Genomic DNA, 21,079 nt, shown 5'->3' on the forward strand with positions numbered 1-21,079 from the left:
TGTGTAGGTTCATTCATTGAATCCACTCTCTGAGACTGTGCTTGTCGTGTTTATTCCTAGGGAACATCTTGTTCTTCTATAAGTGGAAACTTCAAAAGTAGCGTTTTCCTTTTCTTTTTTCTCTAGTGAGAAAATGAAGGCAAGCTTTTGATTCCCTACTACAGGATATTAAATTTGGCTTAAAAGTCAAACTATGTTTAGAATCTGATTCCATATCCAAATGCTCCTTACTCGTTCCTATTTGCTTGCTTCCACACTACATTTTCACTTCTTTATGTTGATGTAGGTTACTCTGTTAACTAGATCACTACTGATATGTGGAAGCTAATCCTCAACAAGGGGGCTGGGGAAGAACAGATACTCAGTAGATTAGGAAAAAAGTGCATGAAGGGAAGCAGGGAGGGGGATAAGAAAAGGAAAGACAGTGGAAGGAATCAGAAATAATTTTTCTGTGTACTTACATGATACACCATAGTGAATTGAACCATCATGTATATCCACAAAAATGGGGTCCTAAGTAGAATAAGATATATTCCATGCTTGTACAATTATATAAAAATGAATTCTTCTGTCATGTATAACTAAAAAGAACCAATAAAAAAAAAAGTATACACACACAATCAAATCAACTTATCTGGGATCTGAAGGTTTTAAAATAAAAATCACTAAATTATTCCACAAAATGGCCCAAGAGTTTTTATTCTTGGCCTTTTGTAGTTGTTCTATTCCTTGTTAGAGCTTGCTAGGTAATTTTTTTTTCCCTTATTTAAACTTTAAATATACAGATCAGTCACTGTAAATTTCCTCCAACACTCTTCTATTACCTTCTAAAACAAACTTCAATGAAATTGGATTATTTCAGTGAACATATTGTAAGAGGTTAGAAACACTTGCACACTAGAGATCAAGCTGCAGAGATCACCCCACCCATTTTTGGCACTGGAGATTAAACTCGGGGGCACTCAACTACTGAGCCACATCCCCAGCGCTATTTTGTGTTTAATTTAGAGACAGGGTCTCACTGAGTTAATTAGCGCCTTGCTTTTACTGAGGCTAGCTTTGAACTCACCATCCTCCTGCCTCAGCCACCTGAGCCACTGGGATTGTAGGCGTGAGCCACCACGCCCACTCCGCCCCCAACCCCGCGCCCCTTTTTTTTTAAAGATAAGATTGAGAACTTGCTTCTAGGTCTTGTCACAACCTAGGACTTCTACAGATGGCCTCATTACTCAGTGCTTTGCTGATTACCACTTCTCAACTATGGATAGGAAGAAAGAAGAAAGTGAATCTCCTACAGTGAAAGAAAAAGTCATTGTTGGTGCTATGGCTGCTGCAACTTCTTCTTTCAGTATGAGGGGAAACCCAGAGACAAGAGATTCTCTTAGTAGTGGTGACAGGGCTTTTGCCACAGGAGCAAGTTTCAGAGAGGGAGTAGGACCAGCTACCTTGTTTTTTACAGATATGGCACCTAATCTTTGTGAGGCAATATTTTATATCCTATAAAACCTCCCACTTTCATCTCTGTGAATACAGAAGGTATTTATTAACCAGCATTAGATTGTGATCAGAGTTCTTTAAGGATAATATGTAGTTATTTACAATTTATACTGTGAAGTCCTACCAAGGAAGAGTTTCAGGAAGGTAGTCCTGAAAGCATGAAAAGGAAAGAGAAACATATTTACATCTGTCTGTCATCTTATGAGAATAACTACCAAAGGCAAATGCTAAGATCCTCCATATTCATGTATTTATACGTCTATAAACCAACAAGACTATAAAGTGAACCTGAACACAAGTATCAGGTAACTTGACTCTTTTATGCTATAATACTACATTTGTCACTCCATTTTCAGAAACAATTTGGTTAAGTGTGAGCTGTCCTTGTGGTGGTGGCTCTGCAGCCCCTCCAACATACAGTCTTAACCAAATCTCCTCCTTAGGGGGTTGGAAGGGAGAGGGAAAGAAATGTTAACTCAAAAAGTTAGCAAACAGGCCAGATGTGGTTGTGCATGCCTGCAGTCCCATGAATTTGGGAGGCTGAGACAGGAGGACTGCAAATTCCAGGCCAGCCTCAGCAATTTAGAGAGGTCCTGTCTCAAAAAGGGCTGGGGATATAGCTCAGTGGTAGAGCACCCTGGATTCAATCCTCAATGTCACCCCTTCCCCAGAAAATTAGTAAGGTATGGGCTTAGTCAAGCTACAATACAGAATTGGCAATGAGAACATTGGGAGATTTTTCAAATCTCCAAATTCTATCTACTACAATGAGGCTGTCATGGCCACACACAGAACTTAGTGAGCTGTTAATGATAAAGGCTTAGGTCCTCTACTAGAAATATAAATAGATGATACTGGGATATATGTTAAATGCATTTAGTGCTCTTTTAATACTATGTTCCCCTGTGTGGAACTGAAATTTATGATGACGGTGGTTATAGGAAGTTACAAAATGATGAACGAAAAACAACTGGTGAGAAATGTACTTTCAGAATGAGCACAATGGACTGTGTCGAATAAACATGTTGATGATTTAAATATCCATTGATGTGTCTCCTCTTAGAACATAGTATGGAGCCAAGCAGAGGGCTTGGGAGGAAAGCTCAAGAATCAAATCCTACGACAACTTGTTTAATTTAAGTAACTTGTATGTGCAAAGTACCGTGCTAAATACTTACCATTTGGTTTCCTCATTTAATCTTTTTAGCAACCAGTGACTTGCAGATAATGACCCCGAAGCATGAGGGTTCACACACCTCCTAAGCAGTAAAGTCAGGGCTTATAGTAAAATTTTAGAGAAAATTTGAAAAAGAACAAATTAAGAAATCTTGATGAAGCATGTGAAAAAAAAAAAAAGTTAGAATTTAGGGCAAATGCTGTTGGAAAAGCGAAAGATCATTTTTAGTTCCTAGTAACTCTTGCCTAAGAAAAATATATGTAACCCTTGAAACAATTTAAATAACAAATATGAAGTAAGAAGTATGGACCTGTTCTTAGAAATCTGCCCACAAATTAACCCAAATATTTATAGAGTTTTATTTCTCTGTATGTTTTAACATATTCAAAAGTGAAATAGCTGGGCGTGATGGCACATGCCCAGCAACTGGGGAGGCTGAGGCAGGAGAATCACAAATTCAAGGCCAGCCTGAACAACTTAGTGAGAACCTGTCTCAAAATAAAAAAGGCTTGAAATTTAGCTCAGTGGTAAAGCACCCCTGGGTTCAATCCTCTGTATCCCTCTCACCAAAAAAGTGAAATAAATGCTTTCACAAAGTCATTAAAAAATCAGATTCTGTTATGTCAGTCTTATATTGTTCATGGTCCTAGCAAGGACTGTTAATTGTTGACCAGAAATGAGGCAATGTACATAATAATTTTGATTCAGTTTCAAAATAAAAACCTTTCTTTTCTTTTTTTCTTTTAAGTACACCTTATCAAGACAAGAATAAGGTCATACCTTTAAAAACCTCTTGATACTAACTGATGGGTTTTCTGTAAATTTACGTGATAAATTTTGAAGATTCAAGGATTCATAGGTCTGTGCTGGTGATCAGGATTTTTTTTCTCTCTTTTTTTAAAATTTTTTCTGATACTGGGGATTGAACCCAGGGGCATTTTGCCACTAAGCTATATTCCCCCAGTCCTTTTGAGACAGGGTCTTGCTAACTTGCAAGGTTGGCCTCAAAATTGCAATTCTCCTGCCTCAGCCTCCTAAGTAGCAGGGGTTACAGGTGTGTACCTCTTTCCCAGCTCTTTTCTTTCTTTCTTTCTTTCTTTTTTTTTTTTTTTTTTTATAGTACCAGGGACTGAACCCAGGGGTACTCAACCACTGATCCTCCTGCCTCAGCCTCCTGAGTAACTGGGATTACAGTGTGTACTATTGCACCTGGCCAGGAATTTAACTTCCAAAGTTGAGAACTTCAAAAAATAAAATAAAGTAAAAAAAAAAGAATTTCAGTTAAGGATTGGGGATATAGCTCAGTGATAGAGTGCTTGTCTGGCATGAGACCCTGGAGATCCTCAATACCATTTACAAAAAAAAAAAAAGCCAGGCACAGTGGTGCACATTTATAATCTCTGCAATTTGGGAGGCTGAGGCAGGAGGATTGCAATTTCAAAGCCAGCCTCAGCAACTTAGTGAGGCCTGTCTCAAAATAAATAAATAAGGATTGGGGACATGTCCCAGTGGTTAAGCATCCATTGCTTCAATCCCTGGTACCATAAATAAATAAATGGTAACAAAAGAAAAAAACATAACAACTTCAATTCCTAGTATATCAAAAGTCCTGAATAAATTTTTATCAAACTTATTGAACTAATTTTCTTAAAGCAGTGGTATAAAAAGGTGATTGATTTACTTACCTATTAGTAAAATATTTGAATCATGAAAGGAAACTATTTCAAAAATTGTATGATTTTTTTTAAAAAATGTAAGCATAAAAATCTTAATGTAGGGGTAAATTTTCCTCAAGTAGGAAGTACCATATTCCCTGGAATTCCAAGGAATTTCTGTCCAGGTCTACTTTTAATATTGGTCAGTTTTCCTTATTTTCTCTATTTATTGTGTATTGATATACATTCTGTTTCTTGCAGTTCAACAACATGTTACTGTACTGCGTGCCCAGATTCAGCTTGGTAGGCTCAAAATTCACAGTTCGGACTAGGGTTGGCATCGATGGAATGAAAATTGTAGAGACTCATAATGAAGAATATCCATACACATTCCAGGTGTCTGGAAAAGAGAGAACACTGGAACTACAGGCCAGGTAAGAGAATCATTGCTGTCCCAATGCTTATCCCAAACATCAGAGTAAATTATAGCTCAAGAGTAGTGCTGAGGGTTTTTTCCCAAGTGAATGCTACAGACCCCTGGGAATCTGACTGGATGTAAATAGAGACCTGGGAGCTCTTGAAGGACAGACATCATGACTTCCTCTCCCCATGGTGCCTAGGTCAGTAAGCATTCACTCAGTTGATTATCTCTTCAGAATAACAAGGTACTAGGAAGATGAGTTTGCTACATGTTGTCAGAGTCTTGACACTTGGAAGAAATTGCTCTCCCCTAATCAGCCTTCTATTCCTCCTCTTGCTTCTCAAATATTTGTTTGATGACTATTCCATACTAAACTGCTGAGTCCTTTAGGGGCTCTGTATTCTTGGAACCTAGAAGCACTTTGATGGAAAGAAATGTTTGACAGGGTAATCAAAGTAATGATCCCTGCCACAGTCAGTTGTAAGATACATGAAAGGAGTCCTTTGGCAATCAGAACTTCGAGAATATGGCTCTAATTATGCACCTTATTGAGTAGGAGAGAAAAGGTTGGAGTTCTGAACTAACTTTTCCTAGGAAGAACTAGGAAAACCACAGCAGATCATAGCTGACTATCTTATGAATGAACCTCTGAAAGACAAGGTGCTGTCAGGATGTGAAATAAATCTGCTTTAGAAGACAGTTTTCCATTTAGTCTACAAAGGCCTAGCAAGGTGAAAATGTGGACACTCCATAAGATCACAGATCTGAGTGTAAAGTACCAATCCCAGTTCTAACTGTGTTGGTGCCCGATAATCCATGTAGAGTCAGAGAGCCCTTCTGTTCCTCTGTATACAGCATGTGGTTCCGGTTGCCTAGGTGAATTCACCCTGGTTTACATATAGTCACTGTCTAGGAGTTTAATATTCAAGCTTTCAACAAAAAATATTTATTTATTTATTTATTTATTTTGGTACTGGGGATTTAACTCAGGGGCACTCGACCACTGAACCACAATCCCAGCCCTATTTTGTAGTTTATTTAGAGACAGGGTCTCACTGAGTTGCTTAAAGCCTCACTTTTGTTGAAGCTGGCTTTGAACTCGTGATCCTCCTGTCTCAGCTTCCTGAGTCACTGGGATTACAGGTGTGTACCACTGCATCTGGCAAGAATATATCATTTTATCTAGAATCTGTGCCTAGGAGGTCTGAGAATTGGTGAGATTACCACTGTGGAAGGTGTAGCAAACTGGGAAAGTTTGAAGGAACAGCCAATTCTTTGATTTCCCACAAAGAATTTGTATTGAAAACCCCATTATTAGGGGAGCAATCGGGGGATACTGTGAAGATTAACAGGTAGCATTTCAAGTGAATTTAAAAGGTAGAGGGCTTGGCTTTTGAGGGTCATGGTTATCCTGCCTCGTGGTAGGATTTGGGCCTCAGCCACCCAAACTCATGGGAAAATGTATGATGCTATGTTGTAGGCTTTTGATGTGAGGCCTCACTCAGTGTCTGAGTTATTGGCCCTGGCAATAGGGAGCACTAGTCAATTCTATGATCATCATAGAAGTCTTAATTGCAGAAGAATTAAGGTGATGCATATTTTAAAAAATAGAAAATAAAAAAGACTGCACAAAAAAAAAATTGCAGCATACTTCCAAATCTACAAACCCAAGAGGTGTTACATCAGAGGAGAGAATGCAAAGATTTTCTAAGGTTTCTGGATGCCTACAAGGAGACATTAGCTCTCCATTAGCAAGTTGGGCTATTTGCTTTTTAGGATGGGAGAAATTTTCTTAAGCACAGTCAATCATCACTTTATAATATTCCAGTTAGTATCAAAAACATGGTTATTCTTCATTAAGAATTTCTTATTCTCCTAGTTATATTTGTGATAATGTGGTAATATAAAAAATCTGGATTAAATGGTTACTTTCCATCTGATCTATAATGGCTCTCAAGAATAGAGACAAACATTAGGGTTCAAAAGAGAATCAGAGGGATTTATGTACAATTAAAAATTGCATGTAAATGTGTAGAGCTACGGATGTGGCTCAGTATCCGTAGCTCTACACATTTACATGAGGCTGAGGGTTAAATTCCCAGCACCACACACACAAAAAAAAAAAAAAAGAAAGAAAGAAAAAGTTTTAAAAATTGGGTGTGTAAGCCAGGCATGGTGGCACACACCTGTAATACTAGCAACTCTTGGGAGGCTGAGGCAGGAGGATTGCAAATTTGAGACTGGTCTAGGCAACTTCTCAAGACTCTGTCTCAAGATAAAAGCTGAAAAAGACTGGGAATATGGTTCAGTGATAGAGTGGTCCTGGATTCAATCCCCTATACTACAAAAATAAAAATCAAAAAATTAGGTATATATTTGAAAACATTTAAAGAGAATTTGCTTCTGAAGCCAGCTGGGAAAAAAAAGAGTTCCCCTTTTCTTGCTTAGGTATGAGTCAACTGCAGGACTGACCCCTTGCATTTATGCTTCCTCTTCCACATTTAAAAAGATAAAAAGTATTCTGGGGTTTTGTGGTGGTGGGGGTTCTGTTTTGTTTGAGGCAGGGCCCAGGGATCCACTCCAAGGTTTTACACACTTTAGGCAAGTAATCTGCCACTTAACTACACCCCCACCCCAAGTATTATGTTTTATCTAATTTTTGTGCAATACTTTTCTATTGGAAGTGAAATTTAAAATATTGTAATAAGTAAATTAATTGAAGGAGTAGAAAAACTTGGCCAAGAGTAAAAAAGTAAGAAAAAAGACATTAAATTCTTATTAAGTGTCTTTGTCTGCATTTAGAAGACTAAAAGTAGCTAATAACTATGCTTCCAGAGTAGGAGAGCTGTGGTGACAGGGCAAAGCAATAGGTAGTTGCTTATATTTTTGCTTTTGAGAAACAGATTTAAGCCTCTAGGTGGGCAATAAGCAGAATCTTCCATTTTACAGATTCTACCAACATTCCTGCACATTATGATACTCAGTAATAAATATTGGAGCCATGTATGGTGCATGGTGGCGCACACCTGTAATCTCAGTGACTTGGGAGACTGAGACAGGAGAATTGGCAGGTTTAAGGTCAACCTCAGCAATCTAGTGAGAATCCTCTCTCACAAAGAAATGGGAATATAGTTCAGTGGTGAAGTGATTGCCTCACATGTGCAAGGTCCTGGGCTCGATCCCCAATATCACATGTACAAAAAAAAAAAAGATAATAAATAATGGATAGATGGATGGTGTCACAGGAACAAACCTCCAGTTATCTCAATCATATTGGATACCTGTTGGAATGAGGTAGGTGACATTAGGTTGGAACTCACACTTGGCTCTAGCCTACCAAATATGGTAAATGAACAGGCACTCTTTGATATTCTTCAAAATTTAAAGATCATTCAGAGTTCCCGAAAGTGTTTTTTCAAATTTAATGTGACAATAGTCAGTCAGCTACATAAGCTTCTTATAGGGGAGAGGAAGTAAAACTTGACTCAACGGGATGACAGGGACTTGACTACAGTGGAGGAAATTTTTTTTCCATAAAGAGAATTATAAAGCCCTGGCGCCATTAATCTGTGAAACCTCCTTCCTGCAGGCATTGAAAATGCTGATCTGTTTTGGTTTATCTGTAATGAATTTTAGATGCAAGGATAATTGCAATCTTTTTACTGAGATGGGCCTTCATGTATTTTAGGAGATTGGAGGATTAGCTGCTTTGTCCAGTATGTTAGATGTATAGGGCCACTTGATAAACACCACTAGCTGAGGGTATTTCACTCAATGTCAGGGCAATATGGCATGGCAGCTTAACCTAACCGCCCCCAACAAAATATATGGTCACCAAAATTAATAGGTAGTCTGATACTGTATCTCAGAAGAATTTATTTGCTCAGTTGCCAAACATTGTGTAATTATTGTAATGCCTTTCAGGACATTCTTGAATTTTCCAGGAAGTTAGAACAACATGAAAGCAGTTTTATTCACCAGGTGTAATTAATTAATGTTCTCCACATTCACTTTAATTTTGTTTTGTTTTAGTTCTGAGCAAGACAAAGAAGAATGGATCAAGGTAAGCCTGATTTCTATTTTCATTTTTGTTTTATGGCAACCTAGGCATACATTAATTTGCGCACATCGTTCTGTTATTTAAATATATAATCATCAGAACAAGTTTATTTAATTTTAAGATGATTCCTATTATGGATATTTGTTTGATAAAGTGTATTCATGATTGTCATGTGATACTTTAATGTGTGCTTTGAATTTCATTTATATTTTAGGCCCTTCAAGAGACCATTGATGCCTTTCATCAAAGGCATGAAACCTTCAGAAATGCGATTGCAAAGGATAATGACATTCACTCTGAGGTTTCTGTAAGTTGAATTAAGTTCTTAGTTTTAAACTCTTTTATCTCTTTAAAGTTGCAGAAGATCTATCTAATCATTTTGTGATCTGACCCTTTTCCTTCACAATGCCAAAATTGGCTATTCAGACAGAATCTCATTCATTCTTGATGGATACAGTAGTGAGTGACACTCTTTAAACTTCTTTGAATCTTTGATTTCTTTTCTTGGGTCTTGAGTTTCAGAACATGGTTTATACAATTGTTAAAATAGTTTTTTTTTTTTTAATAAAAAGGGAAATTACAATTTTTCTATTAATATTATATCTCTCTCTTTTTTTCTTCCTTTTGTTTAAGACTGCTGAGCTAGGGAAAAGAGCCCCGAGATGGATCCGAGACAATGAAGTGACAATGTGTATGAAATGCAAGGAACCTTTCAATGCACTGACAAGGAGAAGGCACCATTGTCGAGCATGTGGACACGTAAGTGAGGTTTCTGGTTCATTAAGGTCACTAGTAATGGTGTAAGTGGTTAGATTATCATCTGGGAAAATATTTTTTAAAAAGATCGTTTAAAAAAATCACTTAATAAGCCTATTTTGGTGCCAATTTTGTGCAAAGCACTCAGTTTTGTGCTGAACCCTGGAGGAAAAAAATGGGAAACAAAGCTGGGTGTGGTGGTGCCCACCTGTAATTCCAGCAACTTGGAAGTCTGAGGCAGGAGGATCTTGAGTTCAAAACCAGCTTGAGCAACTCAGTGAGGCCCTAAGCAACTCAGTGAGACCCTGTCTCTAAAGAAAATACAAAATAGGAGCCAGGCACAGTGGCACATACCTGTAATCCCAATGGCTTGGGGAGGATAAGGCAGGAGGATTGCAAATTCAAAGCCAGCCTCAACAATAGTGAGGCGGTGAACAACTCAGTGAGACCCTGTCTTTAAATAAAATCCAAAATGGGCTGGGGAGGTGGCTCAGTGGTTGAGTGCCCCTGAGTTCAATTCCCAGCACCAAAGAAAAGAAAAGAAAATACAAAATAGGGCTGGTATATGGCTCAGTGGTTGAGTGCCCCGAGTTCAATCCCCAGTAGCAAAAAAAAAAAAAAACTGGTAAACAAAATGATCCCAGCTTCACAGAGCTTACATTGTAATGGAGAAAGACAAGAGTTTCGAATTACTGTCAACAGAATTAGAAAATGGTCAAGAAGTTAAAAGAGAAGGTAGGAGTAATGGAAGATTTGGAACCAATTTTATTTAGAAAAAAAGAAGACCTACCTGAAGGGTTGGTACTTAGCTGATACCTAAAGAGGGAGAAAGAGCTAATCCCAAGGAGGAGACAGGAGGAGTATTGCAGACGTTGAGTCTGAGCCAAAGACCTGCAGTAGGAAAGAGGTTGCTCTAGTCACAAGATTGCCAAAAGCCACGTGGCTGGAACATGATGAGTAAGGGGCAGTGTGGCGTGAGAGGTGGTAAGAGAGAATGCCCAGAGGACTTGGTGTCTTTGAGAAGACAAGAAGAAGTGGAACTCACCCTTCAGGTAGAAGTTCTGGCTTTTGATGGGCAGAGGGGAACATTATAACAGAAGGAAAGATGGGTACAAATGGGGACAGGTTGCTGTTGTTTATGGCTTTGTGGTGTGAAATGAGGGAGTTTAGGTTCAATGTTGTATTTTCACTGAAGAATGAGGTAGTCGTAAGTTGAGAGTGAAGGAGGAAGGAAGGGGGAGATGGGAAGATTCAAGAGAGAAGACTAAGTATAAAACGGTTTGCCTTGGGCAGAAAAAGGTAAGCCTGCCAGAGAAACACAGGCGGACTAGATGCTCATTAGTAGTCTGTGGTCATAAGATTAAAGGGATAGTCATCAGCTTAATGGCAATGATTTCTCTAACAAAATTCAGCTCAGGCCAGAGAAGGCAAATGGCAGAGTTTATCCAGAGTCAATATAGTGAGAAAAACAAGGAGAGAGAGGGGTGTCTTCATCAGATAGTTCATAATGAATAAAGAAAGTCTAAGCTAATAACAAAGAAGGTAGGAAAGCTCAGAGGGAGAGCAGAGGGCTGCTGAGAAAGTGGTGGGGTCAATAGACAGAAGGGGTTCTGTAATTTCAAAGCTGCATCTTAGTGGACCACTGCCAGCAAGCAAGTCATGTTTGAACTTGTCGTGTCAAATGTGGATCAGTCCCTGGTGGTGACACAGTCTCGTGGGTAGCCATGAGACAGACCTCATAAGAATGGCACAGGCAATAGGGACCTAAGAAGTCAGTTCAGTGGGTTAGTCATGTGGATGTTGAAGTCACCAGGCATTGTGATACCCTGGTGAACTAAGATCCATTTTAGCTATAAAATCCCGAGTGAATGGTGGTGAGGCAGATGATGAGGAGACAATAGCTCAGTAGGGGAAAAGGCTAAAGCCAGGGAGGGTTTTGAGGGCAAGAAGAAAACCAAAGGCTACAAACCCCAGCTTTCAGCCCTGAGGTTTTCAGAGATGGCACAAGGGGAGGTGAGAGAAACCGGCAGCCTCTACTTGAGGATTCATGAGTGAGGGCCCTGTGAGAGGGTTCTGAGGGGTGGAAGGAAGATGGGGGACTACATCATATACAAAGCAGTGTGTATGGGAAGAGCCTAGGAAAACAACTGGAAAGACCAGGCCTTCTGGAAACTGAGGTGTGATGGAGTCAATTCTTCAGGTCTCTGAGTTGACAATGGTCAACCAGACCTATTGCCAGAGACCTAGATGTTTCCCTTGGTGACATGGCATCCTAAGGGAGAGCAGCTTCCAGAGAATTAGTGGGGCAGCATGTTTGAACTGAGGATACAATTGATATATTGGGGGATACAGGCTGGCTTGATATCAAACACTGTAAGACAGGGACTGGCTGTGCTAGCTGGGACTAGAAATGTAGGTAAAGATGAGGTCATTGAAAGTCAGACATGCCATGCTTTGATTGACCAAGTTTGAAAGGGAGATAGATGGTTCTAAGTTGGGCAAAATGAGTAATCAAGAGTGACTCCCCACATTAAGATTAGGTGAATAAATGGTAATGTCATTAAATGACATAAAAATATATAGAAAAGTGAAGCAAGTTTGTAGAGGAGAGTAGCAGTAATGATAAAAAGAGTAGCTACCATTTATGGTGTACTAGTGCCAAGAATTGTTGGAACTATTGTGAATATGTTATTTCTTATAATTTCCTCAACTCCTCTATAAGGAAGATTCAAACGTTATACAATATGGTCTTTGTGTTACATGACCTTCCCATTCTACCCTCCAGGTCTCTATCTCCATGCCTCTCTTTGTAGCATATCTGTATTTTGTTAATTCTATTAGTTTGGACATTCTCCTTAGTTGTAGCTAAGGAGAATTTGTTTGCATTTATATTTTTTTAAGATAGAGAGAATTTTAATATTTATTTTTTAGTTTTCGGCGGACACAACATCTTTGTTTGTATGTGGTGCTGAGGATCGAACCCGGGCCGCACGCATGCCAGGCGAGCGCGCTACCGCCTGAGCCACATCCCCAGCCCTGCATTTATTTTTTATTTCTGGGAGTTTTTTTTTTTTTTTTCCTTCTAAATCTGCCTGTTCATTTCTATAGTTTTTGTGTTGTTTGCCACTTTATTTTTTTTCAAACCCTTCTCATATAACTTCAGGATTTCTGTCTGGTAATGCCAATATCTGAAGAATTTTGAGTGGTCAAAGTCTATTGGTGGTTGTTTCTACTAATTCTGGTTCATGACGGTTTATTTTCTGAAATACTTTGCTAGTCTGATTGTGAGCTCATGTTTGGTCGATATTTCATGATCCTCCTTTCATAAGTTTAGTATAAATGACTGAGTCTCTGTTTCACTTCCCCATTCCTTCAGGCCCTAGGACTTTTTCCAAATATAAACTTTGAGTTTGCACAGTTTATTAATCATTATACTTTCAGCTCACTGTTTTTCTTTTCTTTTGTTTATTCATTGGATTTTAGTCTTTATACCTTGGAGAATTCTCTCTAAAGTCAAGTCAAGTTTTAAAGTTACATTTGTTGTGTCTAGAAGCCAGTTGTATGAGGGCAAAAGGATTCTTCATGTGTGTCTATTCTGCCATATTGATAAAAATCAAGAGTAAAAAATATGTTTAATCATGGCTACATATTTCATATTATGACTTTTTACACAGTCTTTCTATATATATATATATATATATATCTCAATTATTACATAAACTTATAAAACTTACACATTTTCTGGCATGTTTTGTATTCTTTGGTTATTTATGAAAGTTTAAGTTAATTATCTAATAATATGTTTATGATATGAATTAATAATTACAATGTTATATAGAAAAGTAATGATATTACTTATAAATAAAATTTGAACATAGTTTGATCAGCCATTGAGCTGAGTGTCATTGGAAAGAGTGACGAGAAAGCGTGAAATGAAGCTACAAAGAGGTAGCAGCAATTTGGGGGATTGGGGGGGAACCAAGCTGAAGACTAGATCCTTTCTGTTAAGAAGAATGGGTAAACTTCATTGTAAGCATTGCAGCATCATGATTTATTTGTTGTGTGCTTACCTGCAACAATTTATGTTGATATTTCTTTTAGCTTATTCTCATTTTATTGCAGATTTATTCTTTCTCTTTTTCTAAGACTCAGCTTTTAGTTTTGTAATCAAAACTAAACAAATAACAAACATCTTAGAGTAAGACTTTTTAAATCTATCATTGAGTTTATCAAAAATCATTTCTGGCATTGACATGCTTGCCTTTGGTCAACAAACAATAATGTGTGCTGGTAGAATATCAAAATACTATATGAGGCTGGGGTTGTGGCTCAGCTGTAGAGTGCTCGCCTGGCATGCTCGAGCCCCTGCGTTCAATCCTCAACACCACATAAAAATAAATAAACAAAATAAAGGCATTGTGTACAACTAAAAAATAAATAAAAATTTAAAAAAATACTATATGATTTGAAAATAAATAAAACAGTTGATTTGAGTTAGCAGATACAGACAAGTCTAATTCTAAATCCCCCTAAAGTAATTTCATTATAAGAAAATGGCAGGATTTTTTTTTTTTAAGGGGGTGGGTATTGAACCCAGATCTTTGTTCATGCTAAGTACACACTCTGCCACTAAGCTATACCCAATCCCTGACCATTTTTATCATGAATTTTGAATGCTATAAACCTAGTTTAAAATTTTGACTAGGGGTTGGGGATGTGGCTCAGTGATAGAGCCTTTGCCTGGTACATAGACAGCCCTGGGTTTGGTCCCCAGCGCAGGAAAAAAATTTTTGACTGATATTTATGTTTCTTAGATACAGTTCACTATACATTGGTGAGGGGATGTACCTCCATAATAATAATAAAAAAGTAATTTCTTAAACTAGAAAAGTTTTAAACAATTATCCTATAGTAATTAGAAATTTGAATACCATTCACTAAAAAGTAACATGCAAAAAAAAATAAAAAATAAAAATAAAAAGTAACATGCATTTGTTTGCATTATAGTCATTCATTCACTGACATTCTGTAATGTTTATTGTATGCCTGGTGAACAAACTATTCAAGAATAATCTCTCCTGGAGTTTATAGCCTAGTAAAGGAGACAAACAATCTTACAAGTAAGTAATTAAAAACTGTAATCAAAAAGTACAGGAAACTTCGTGGCACAGTGACAGGACTCAGGTTCTATTCTGGAAGTTGGAACCTTTCTTCTTCCTTTTTTTTTTTTTTATTGTTTTTAGTTGTTGACAGACCTTTATTTTATTTATATATGTGCAGTGCTGAGAATTGAACCCACTGCCTCACACATCCTAGGGAAGCGCTGTACCACTGAGCCACAACCCTGACCCCTGAAATCTTTCTTGAGGAAGTGAAATTTGAGTTAGCAAAATTAACTCACTGAAGCAGAGATGAGAGAGCAAGGGAACATGTACTTTGGGGGCTAAAAGAAGTCAGAGCCGGGGGAGGAAGAGGGCCAGTTACACAAGACTTTATAGTCCATGCTTCACAATTTGTTCTTTAACAATGAGCAAAGGAGAGACTGGAGAGTTTTAAAAAGAAGAGGATCACATCAGGTTAGCATATTTAAGAAAGCATCTGGCTGATTGGAAAATAGCCTGGAGGTTTTTTGTTGTTGTTGTTTTGTTTTGTTTTGTTTTTAATTTTTATTGTTGGTTGTTCAAAACATTACATAGTTCTTGATATATCATATTTCACACTTTGATTCAAGTGGGTTATGAACTCCCATTTTTACCCCATATACAGATTGCAGAATCACATCAGTTACACATCCATTGATTTACATATTGCCATACTAGTGTCTGTTGTATTCTGCTGCCTTTCCTATCCTCTACTATCCCCCCTCCCCTCCCCTCCCCTCCCCTCCCCTCCCCTCCCCTCCCCTCTTCTATCTCTACCCCCTCTACTGTCATTCATTTCTCCCCCTTGTATTATTTTTCCCTTTCCCCTCACTTCCTCTTGTATGTAATTTTGTATAACCCTGAGGGTCTCCTTCCATTTCCATGCAATTTCCCTTCTCTCTCCCTTTCCCTCCCACCTCTCATCCCTGTTTAATGTTAATCTTCTTCTCATGCTCTTCTTCCCTACTCTGTTCTTAGTTACTCTCATTATATCAAAGAAGACATTTGGCATTTGTTTTTTAGGGATTGGCTAGATTCACTTAGCATAATCTATAGCCTGGAGGTTTAAGAGTAGAGGCCTGAAAGCCAGTAAGAATTCTTTGAGGACTAGTCAAGAGGCTATAAAAGTAGTCCAAATTAGTATGCTGATAGTTTAGACTTGAGTGATTATATGAAAGACAAGACTGAAGAAATGTTTAGGAGGTAAAATCAGCAGAACTTAAAATGGTGAATTTATGGAGTGAGGTAGGAGGATGGTGGGAACGATTCCTATGTTTCCTACTATTTTATGACTGGTTGGGTAGCTGGGCCATTTCTTGTGATAGGATTTATAAGAACAGGTTGAAAGGGGAGGAGTCCCCATATGAAGAGAGCCCAGGGTAGGGAACATCATGAATTTTAAGGAGATGGATGAATTATCCAGAAGTATAAAAATAAAGGTCTGGACCAAGCCTTCAGGGATCGGATCTCCTATTCCAGGAAGTCAAGAAGAAAAGGATAAGCAGAGCCCATCACAGATTACAACACCTTGATATTTACTTCAAATGTTTATGTGGATGTTGTTTAACAAAAATCCTCCCTGTGTGTTTGATTTTTTTCTCATTTATTATTATGTATAATTGATTATTGATTAAACCTTCTTGTCTTCTAAAGACGGCTATTCACTCTTCATTATCCTTTTTTCAAAATTTAAGGTGGTCTGCTGGAAGTGTTCTGACTACAAAGCTCAACTTGAGTATGATGGTGGGAAACTGAGCAAAGTCTGTAAAGATTGTTATCAAATAATAAGTGGATTCACAGACAGTGAAGAAAAGAAAAGGAAAGGAATTCTAGAGGTATGAAATATTAAATGTTGGACATCTTTTAGGTGTTTCTGCCAGGAACATAGAATTCTCTTAACCACGAGGAATACAAGTAATATACTTTGTTCCTCTTAGTATTTAATAATTGGAGTCACAATAAGCAAGATAACTTTTAGGAACTTACTTGGTTGGACAGATAGAGGGGCTGTGTTAACCAACATGCACATAGTAGCTATAATCAAATATTAGAGTATTAGTTTGCATGTCTTCTAACATTCAAATTATAGAATCTTTTCTTTATAGGAAAGCGTTTCAACTTATTGTATTAAAATAAATAGCCAGTTCATTACAGTCATTTAATAGCCAGTTCAATAGAACTTACATATCTGAAATGGGTTCACAGTCAAAGATAATATAAGCCTTTATGTAATAAGGCCTTTGTGGCAGGAAGTTCAGGGAAGCCTGGAAATAGGATCAAAATTCTATGTATCCAAAAATTAGAGATTTGGTTTAACAAGAATTTTTAAAGTGGCAGTACACGTTTATAATCCTTATGGCTTAGGAGGCTGAGGCAGGAGGATTGCAAGTTGCAGACTAACCTCAGCAACTTAAGGCCCTAAGGACTTAGCAAAATAAAATATATATATATATATATATATATATATATATATATATATATATATATATACACACACACATATATATTTTATATATAAATAAAATTATATATTATGTATGTGTGTGTACACACACAACACACACACACACACACACACACATATATACATACATATATATATATATATGTAATTTAAAAACATTTTTTAAAAAGAGGGGGTTTTTTTGTTTGTTTGTTTTTTAAGGCTAGGATGTGGCTCAGTTGTTAAGCAACCCTGGGTTCAATCCCTGGTACTAACAAAAATTTTTCTAAAGATTAACTGCTAATTGAGCTTATTGAGGTAAATATACAAAGGTCATTTCTGTTAACTGAAAAAGGATCTTAAACTCCAAGTTCTCTGTTTGAAGTTAAAATATAGGCCTATATGCTGAAATTCTAAATATAATTCTGAATCCCAATGGGATGTAGGTGTTACTTGTATGGCAGACCAAGATGTTGCTTTCTTGGGCAAGAATGAGAGGAGGATACTCTTCATTTACCCCCAGGAACACAGCTTGAGCCCCAAGACTTAATAGCAGCTCATGAAATTGGTACAGTATAATGAGTCAGATCATGTGTTAAATGATGAGTTTCAGGGTGTCTCTGTGAAATAAAAATCAGTAGCTGGTTTTCTAGAAAACCTTATACTGAGGGAAAATCATTTACTTATTTGGTTAACTCATTTAACTAAATACAATGTGCAGTCCATAAGTAGGAGATAAGCATGCATGCACTTAATATGTATGCATCTGAGACTTAACACTGTCCCAGCTAGACTGTTGTGTGCTGTGGAACAGTGGTCAACTTCTCTATAAAAGGGTCAGAGAAAATATTTTATTCTTTGCAGACCAAAAGGCCAGACCAAGAATATTAAATCAGTGTTTTTAAAACAAAAAGAAATAAGTTTCCACAAATTATGTTGACAAAATTCAATGTATTTGATTTATTATATTTGCAAGCTTATCCTCTTCACTGCTGAGCCATTGTTTGGATTTAAAAATTCAAAAATATTATAAATTACATATGTAGGTTTTGTAATATGGGTCTGCAAATAAGAAAAATATAATTCTCTGGGGGAAGATGACATTTCATTTAATTGGAGTCTAAAGTTAGTGTTCTTATCATCAAGTTGATTGTAAATATTCATCTGTAAAAACTACTGTTATCTTGTAGGCCATACAAAAGCAGGTGGAGTTAACTTGCAGGTTTTCATTTGCCAATACAGATAGTTTCTTCTTAAACACAGATAGTTTCACAAGAAACTATCTGTGATGTATCTGTGATGAAGCATCAGTTATAACCAAACCATCACAGATCAACAAAAATACACAAGCATGCAGTTAGGTATCATCACAAAGTCAAATTGCTATGAAAGTTTCTTAATGTTTACTCTTACACAGAAATGTGTATCACCTGGTAACAAATCAGCACTTTGGGGGAAAAAAATGTTATCTTCCCCAGAAGAACTCCATTCTGATTAATAGACGCACATTTAAAAAAAAAAAATTTAAGTACATACCAAATATTTTAAATTTTGTCAATGAAAATTTGCGAAAGTTTATTTTCTTCATATAAGTATCTATGTTACTTGGTATGGCCTCTCGGCTTGGAAAGAATGAAATATTTTCTCTCTGGCCCTTTGGCCAGAGTTTGTTAACCACTACACAAAGTTATTCTCTGGTATACATTTAAGTGTATGTATGCATTCTCTTATCTCTCACATTCACATTCCGTGACAAAACTGAGTAGCACCATACCGTTTCAGAAATAAAAATAGAAGCCAGGCTCAATGGCAAACACCTGTAATCCCAGCAGCTTGGGAGGCTGAGGCAAGGGGATCATGAGTTTAAACCAGCCTCAGCAAAACTGAGGTGCTCAGCAACTCAGTGAGACCCTGTCTCTAAATAAAATACAAAATAAAGCTGGGGATGTGGCTCAGTGGTTGAGTATCCCTGAGTTCAATTCCCGATATTATAATAATAATAATAATAAAATAAAAGTGTAAAATAAAAATTTAGGTAAATGGTTTTATTTCCTTTTTTGACAGTAATTAATATATTAAAAGCAAAGCAGAAAACTATAAAATGACTTTTCAAAAATTTGTCACGATGAAATATTTTAAATTACCTCAGGTACTAGGACAATTGATCAGTTTTTACCTTTTTTGCTATTGCATTTATGCATTGTTGGAGTATTGTGGCTCAAAGTTCATGGTTTGGATTCGTACTGGGCTAAAATTCTAGCACACAAATTCCTAAATGTGTGCTCTTGGGGAAACTGTTTAAAAATGCTGAACTTCTAGCTGGGCACTGTGGCTCACACCTATAATCCCAGAGGCTTAGGAGGCTGAGACAGGAGGATTGAGAGTTCAAAGCCAGTCTCAGCAATGGTGAGGCCCTAAGCAACTCAGTGAAACCTTGTCTCTAAATAAAATACAAAAAAGGGATGTGGATGTGCTTGGTAGTTGAGTGCCCCTGAGTTCAATCCCTGGTTAAAAAAAAAAAAAAAAAAAGCTGAGCTTCAGAGATAATGAAAGTACTAACTTCTCAATGTTGATATGATGATTAAATTAAATACATGTATCAAGCAGAGAAAACTGCCTTTAAAAAGCAGTCAATACATGTTTATTCAAATTTGAGTTCTACTCTAATGCCATCCATTCCCTGCAAATGCCATGATTTTATTATTTTTTAGGGCTGAGTAATATTCCATTGTGTATAAATGCCACATTTTTAATCCATTCATCCATTGAAGGACATCTAGGTTGGCTCCACAGTTTAGCTATTGTGAGTTGTGCTGCTATAAACATTGATGTGGCTGTGTCATTTTGTATACAGAGATATGATAAATTGTGGTATATAGGTGTATTAAGAATTGTAATGGAAATAAAGATTAAAAATAAAAATTGTAATAATAATAATAATAATAATAAGAGCTCATGTAAAAATAGATAGATAAATAAAGAGATTTCTAGTAAGAGTTAGAGTTGACCTAAGTATTTTTCCATGTTAGTGACAGAGTTTCAAATGTAATTGCAAACTAATCTTTTTTGGACCATTCTAGAAGACATTTTATATGAATACATATTCTTTGAGTATTTTCCCTAAGTTGAACCACTTCGGTTTTATTTTGTTTATTCTTTCTGCCCATCATAATTGCTCTAGATTGAATCTGCAGAAGTATCTGGAAACAGTGTGGTGTGCAGCTTTCTTCAGTACATGGAGAAAACAAAACCTTGGCAGAAAGCTTGGTGTGTGATCCCCAAGCAAGACCCTCTTGTGCTGTACATGTACGGTGCCCCCCAGGTAACTAAACCACATCTGCTTGAAGACAAGATGCCCCCAGGGACAGAGGGAGACATGTGGACAGTGAACTCAATCCTGCCATTGCTCCTCCCTAGAACAAAAGAGCTCAGGCTGTCATTGTGTCTCATTAAAATAGAAAAATAGGTGGGATGTGGTGGTGCACATCTGTAATTGCAGTGGCCCAGGAGGCTGAGGCAGGAGGATCGCAAGTTCAAAGCCAGCCTCAGCAACTTGGCAAGGCCCTAAACAACTCACTGAGACTCTGTCTCTAAATAAAATACAAAAACAGACTGGGGATGTGGCTCAGTGTTTGAGTGCCCCTGAGTTCAATCTCCATTACCAAAAATAAAAAGAATGAATAACTTAAGTTTGTTGTTTAAGATTATAAATTTTATAGTTGCTGTTTTCTTCACCCTGTGAATCATTTATCCCCTTTCTTTGCTCATTTCCTATTCAGTGGGTTTGAGAAAAGGTGAATTGAGTTAGGAAAGAACATGAGGAGGAGAAAGGGAAGCAGAGGAAAAAGTAAAAAGGGAGAGCACACCTTTTTAATGATAGGAAACATTAAGAAAAGTTGAGCTGGGCTTGGTAGCTTACACCTATAATC

General features: G+C 37.2%; 1 protein-coding gene across 7 annotated transcripts in view; it reads left to right on the top strand.

Moving 5' to 3' along the window:
* Fgd4 (FYVE, RhoGEF and PH domain containing 4) overlaps window positions 1–21,079 on the top strand; it is a 200,902-nt gene that overhangs the window by 173,963 nt on the left and 5,860 nt on the right. For all 7 annotated transcript variants that reach the window (XM_046435775.2, XM_058576344.1, XM_046435777.2 and 4 more), the window contains 6 exons: window positions 4,591–4,763; window positions 8,783–8,813; window positions 9,025–9,117; window positions 9,444–9,569; window positions 16,402–16,542; window positions 20,332–20,472. In XM_046435775.2, coding sequence (XP_046291731.1) covers window positions 4,591–4,763; window positions 8,783–8,813; window positions 9,025–9,117; window positions 9,444–9,569; window positions 16,402–16,542; window positions 20,332–20,472 — 705 coding nt within the window. The remainder of the gene's footprint in view (window positions 1–4,590; window positions 4,764–8,782; window positions 8,814–9,024; window positions 9,118–9,443; window positions 9,570–16,401; window positions 16,543–20,331; window positions 20,473–21,079) is intronic.

This window comes from Marmota monax, unplaced genomic scaffold (assembly GCF_021218885.2).
Source record: "Marmota monax isolate L192 unplaced genomic scaffold, Marmota_monax_Labrador192_F-V1.1 WCK01_AAM20220418_F8-fsc00012, whole genome shotgun sequence".
Lineage (NCBI taxonomy): Eukaryota > Metazoa > Chordata > Mammalia > Rodentia > Sciuridae > Marmota > Marmota monax.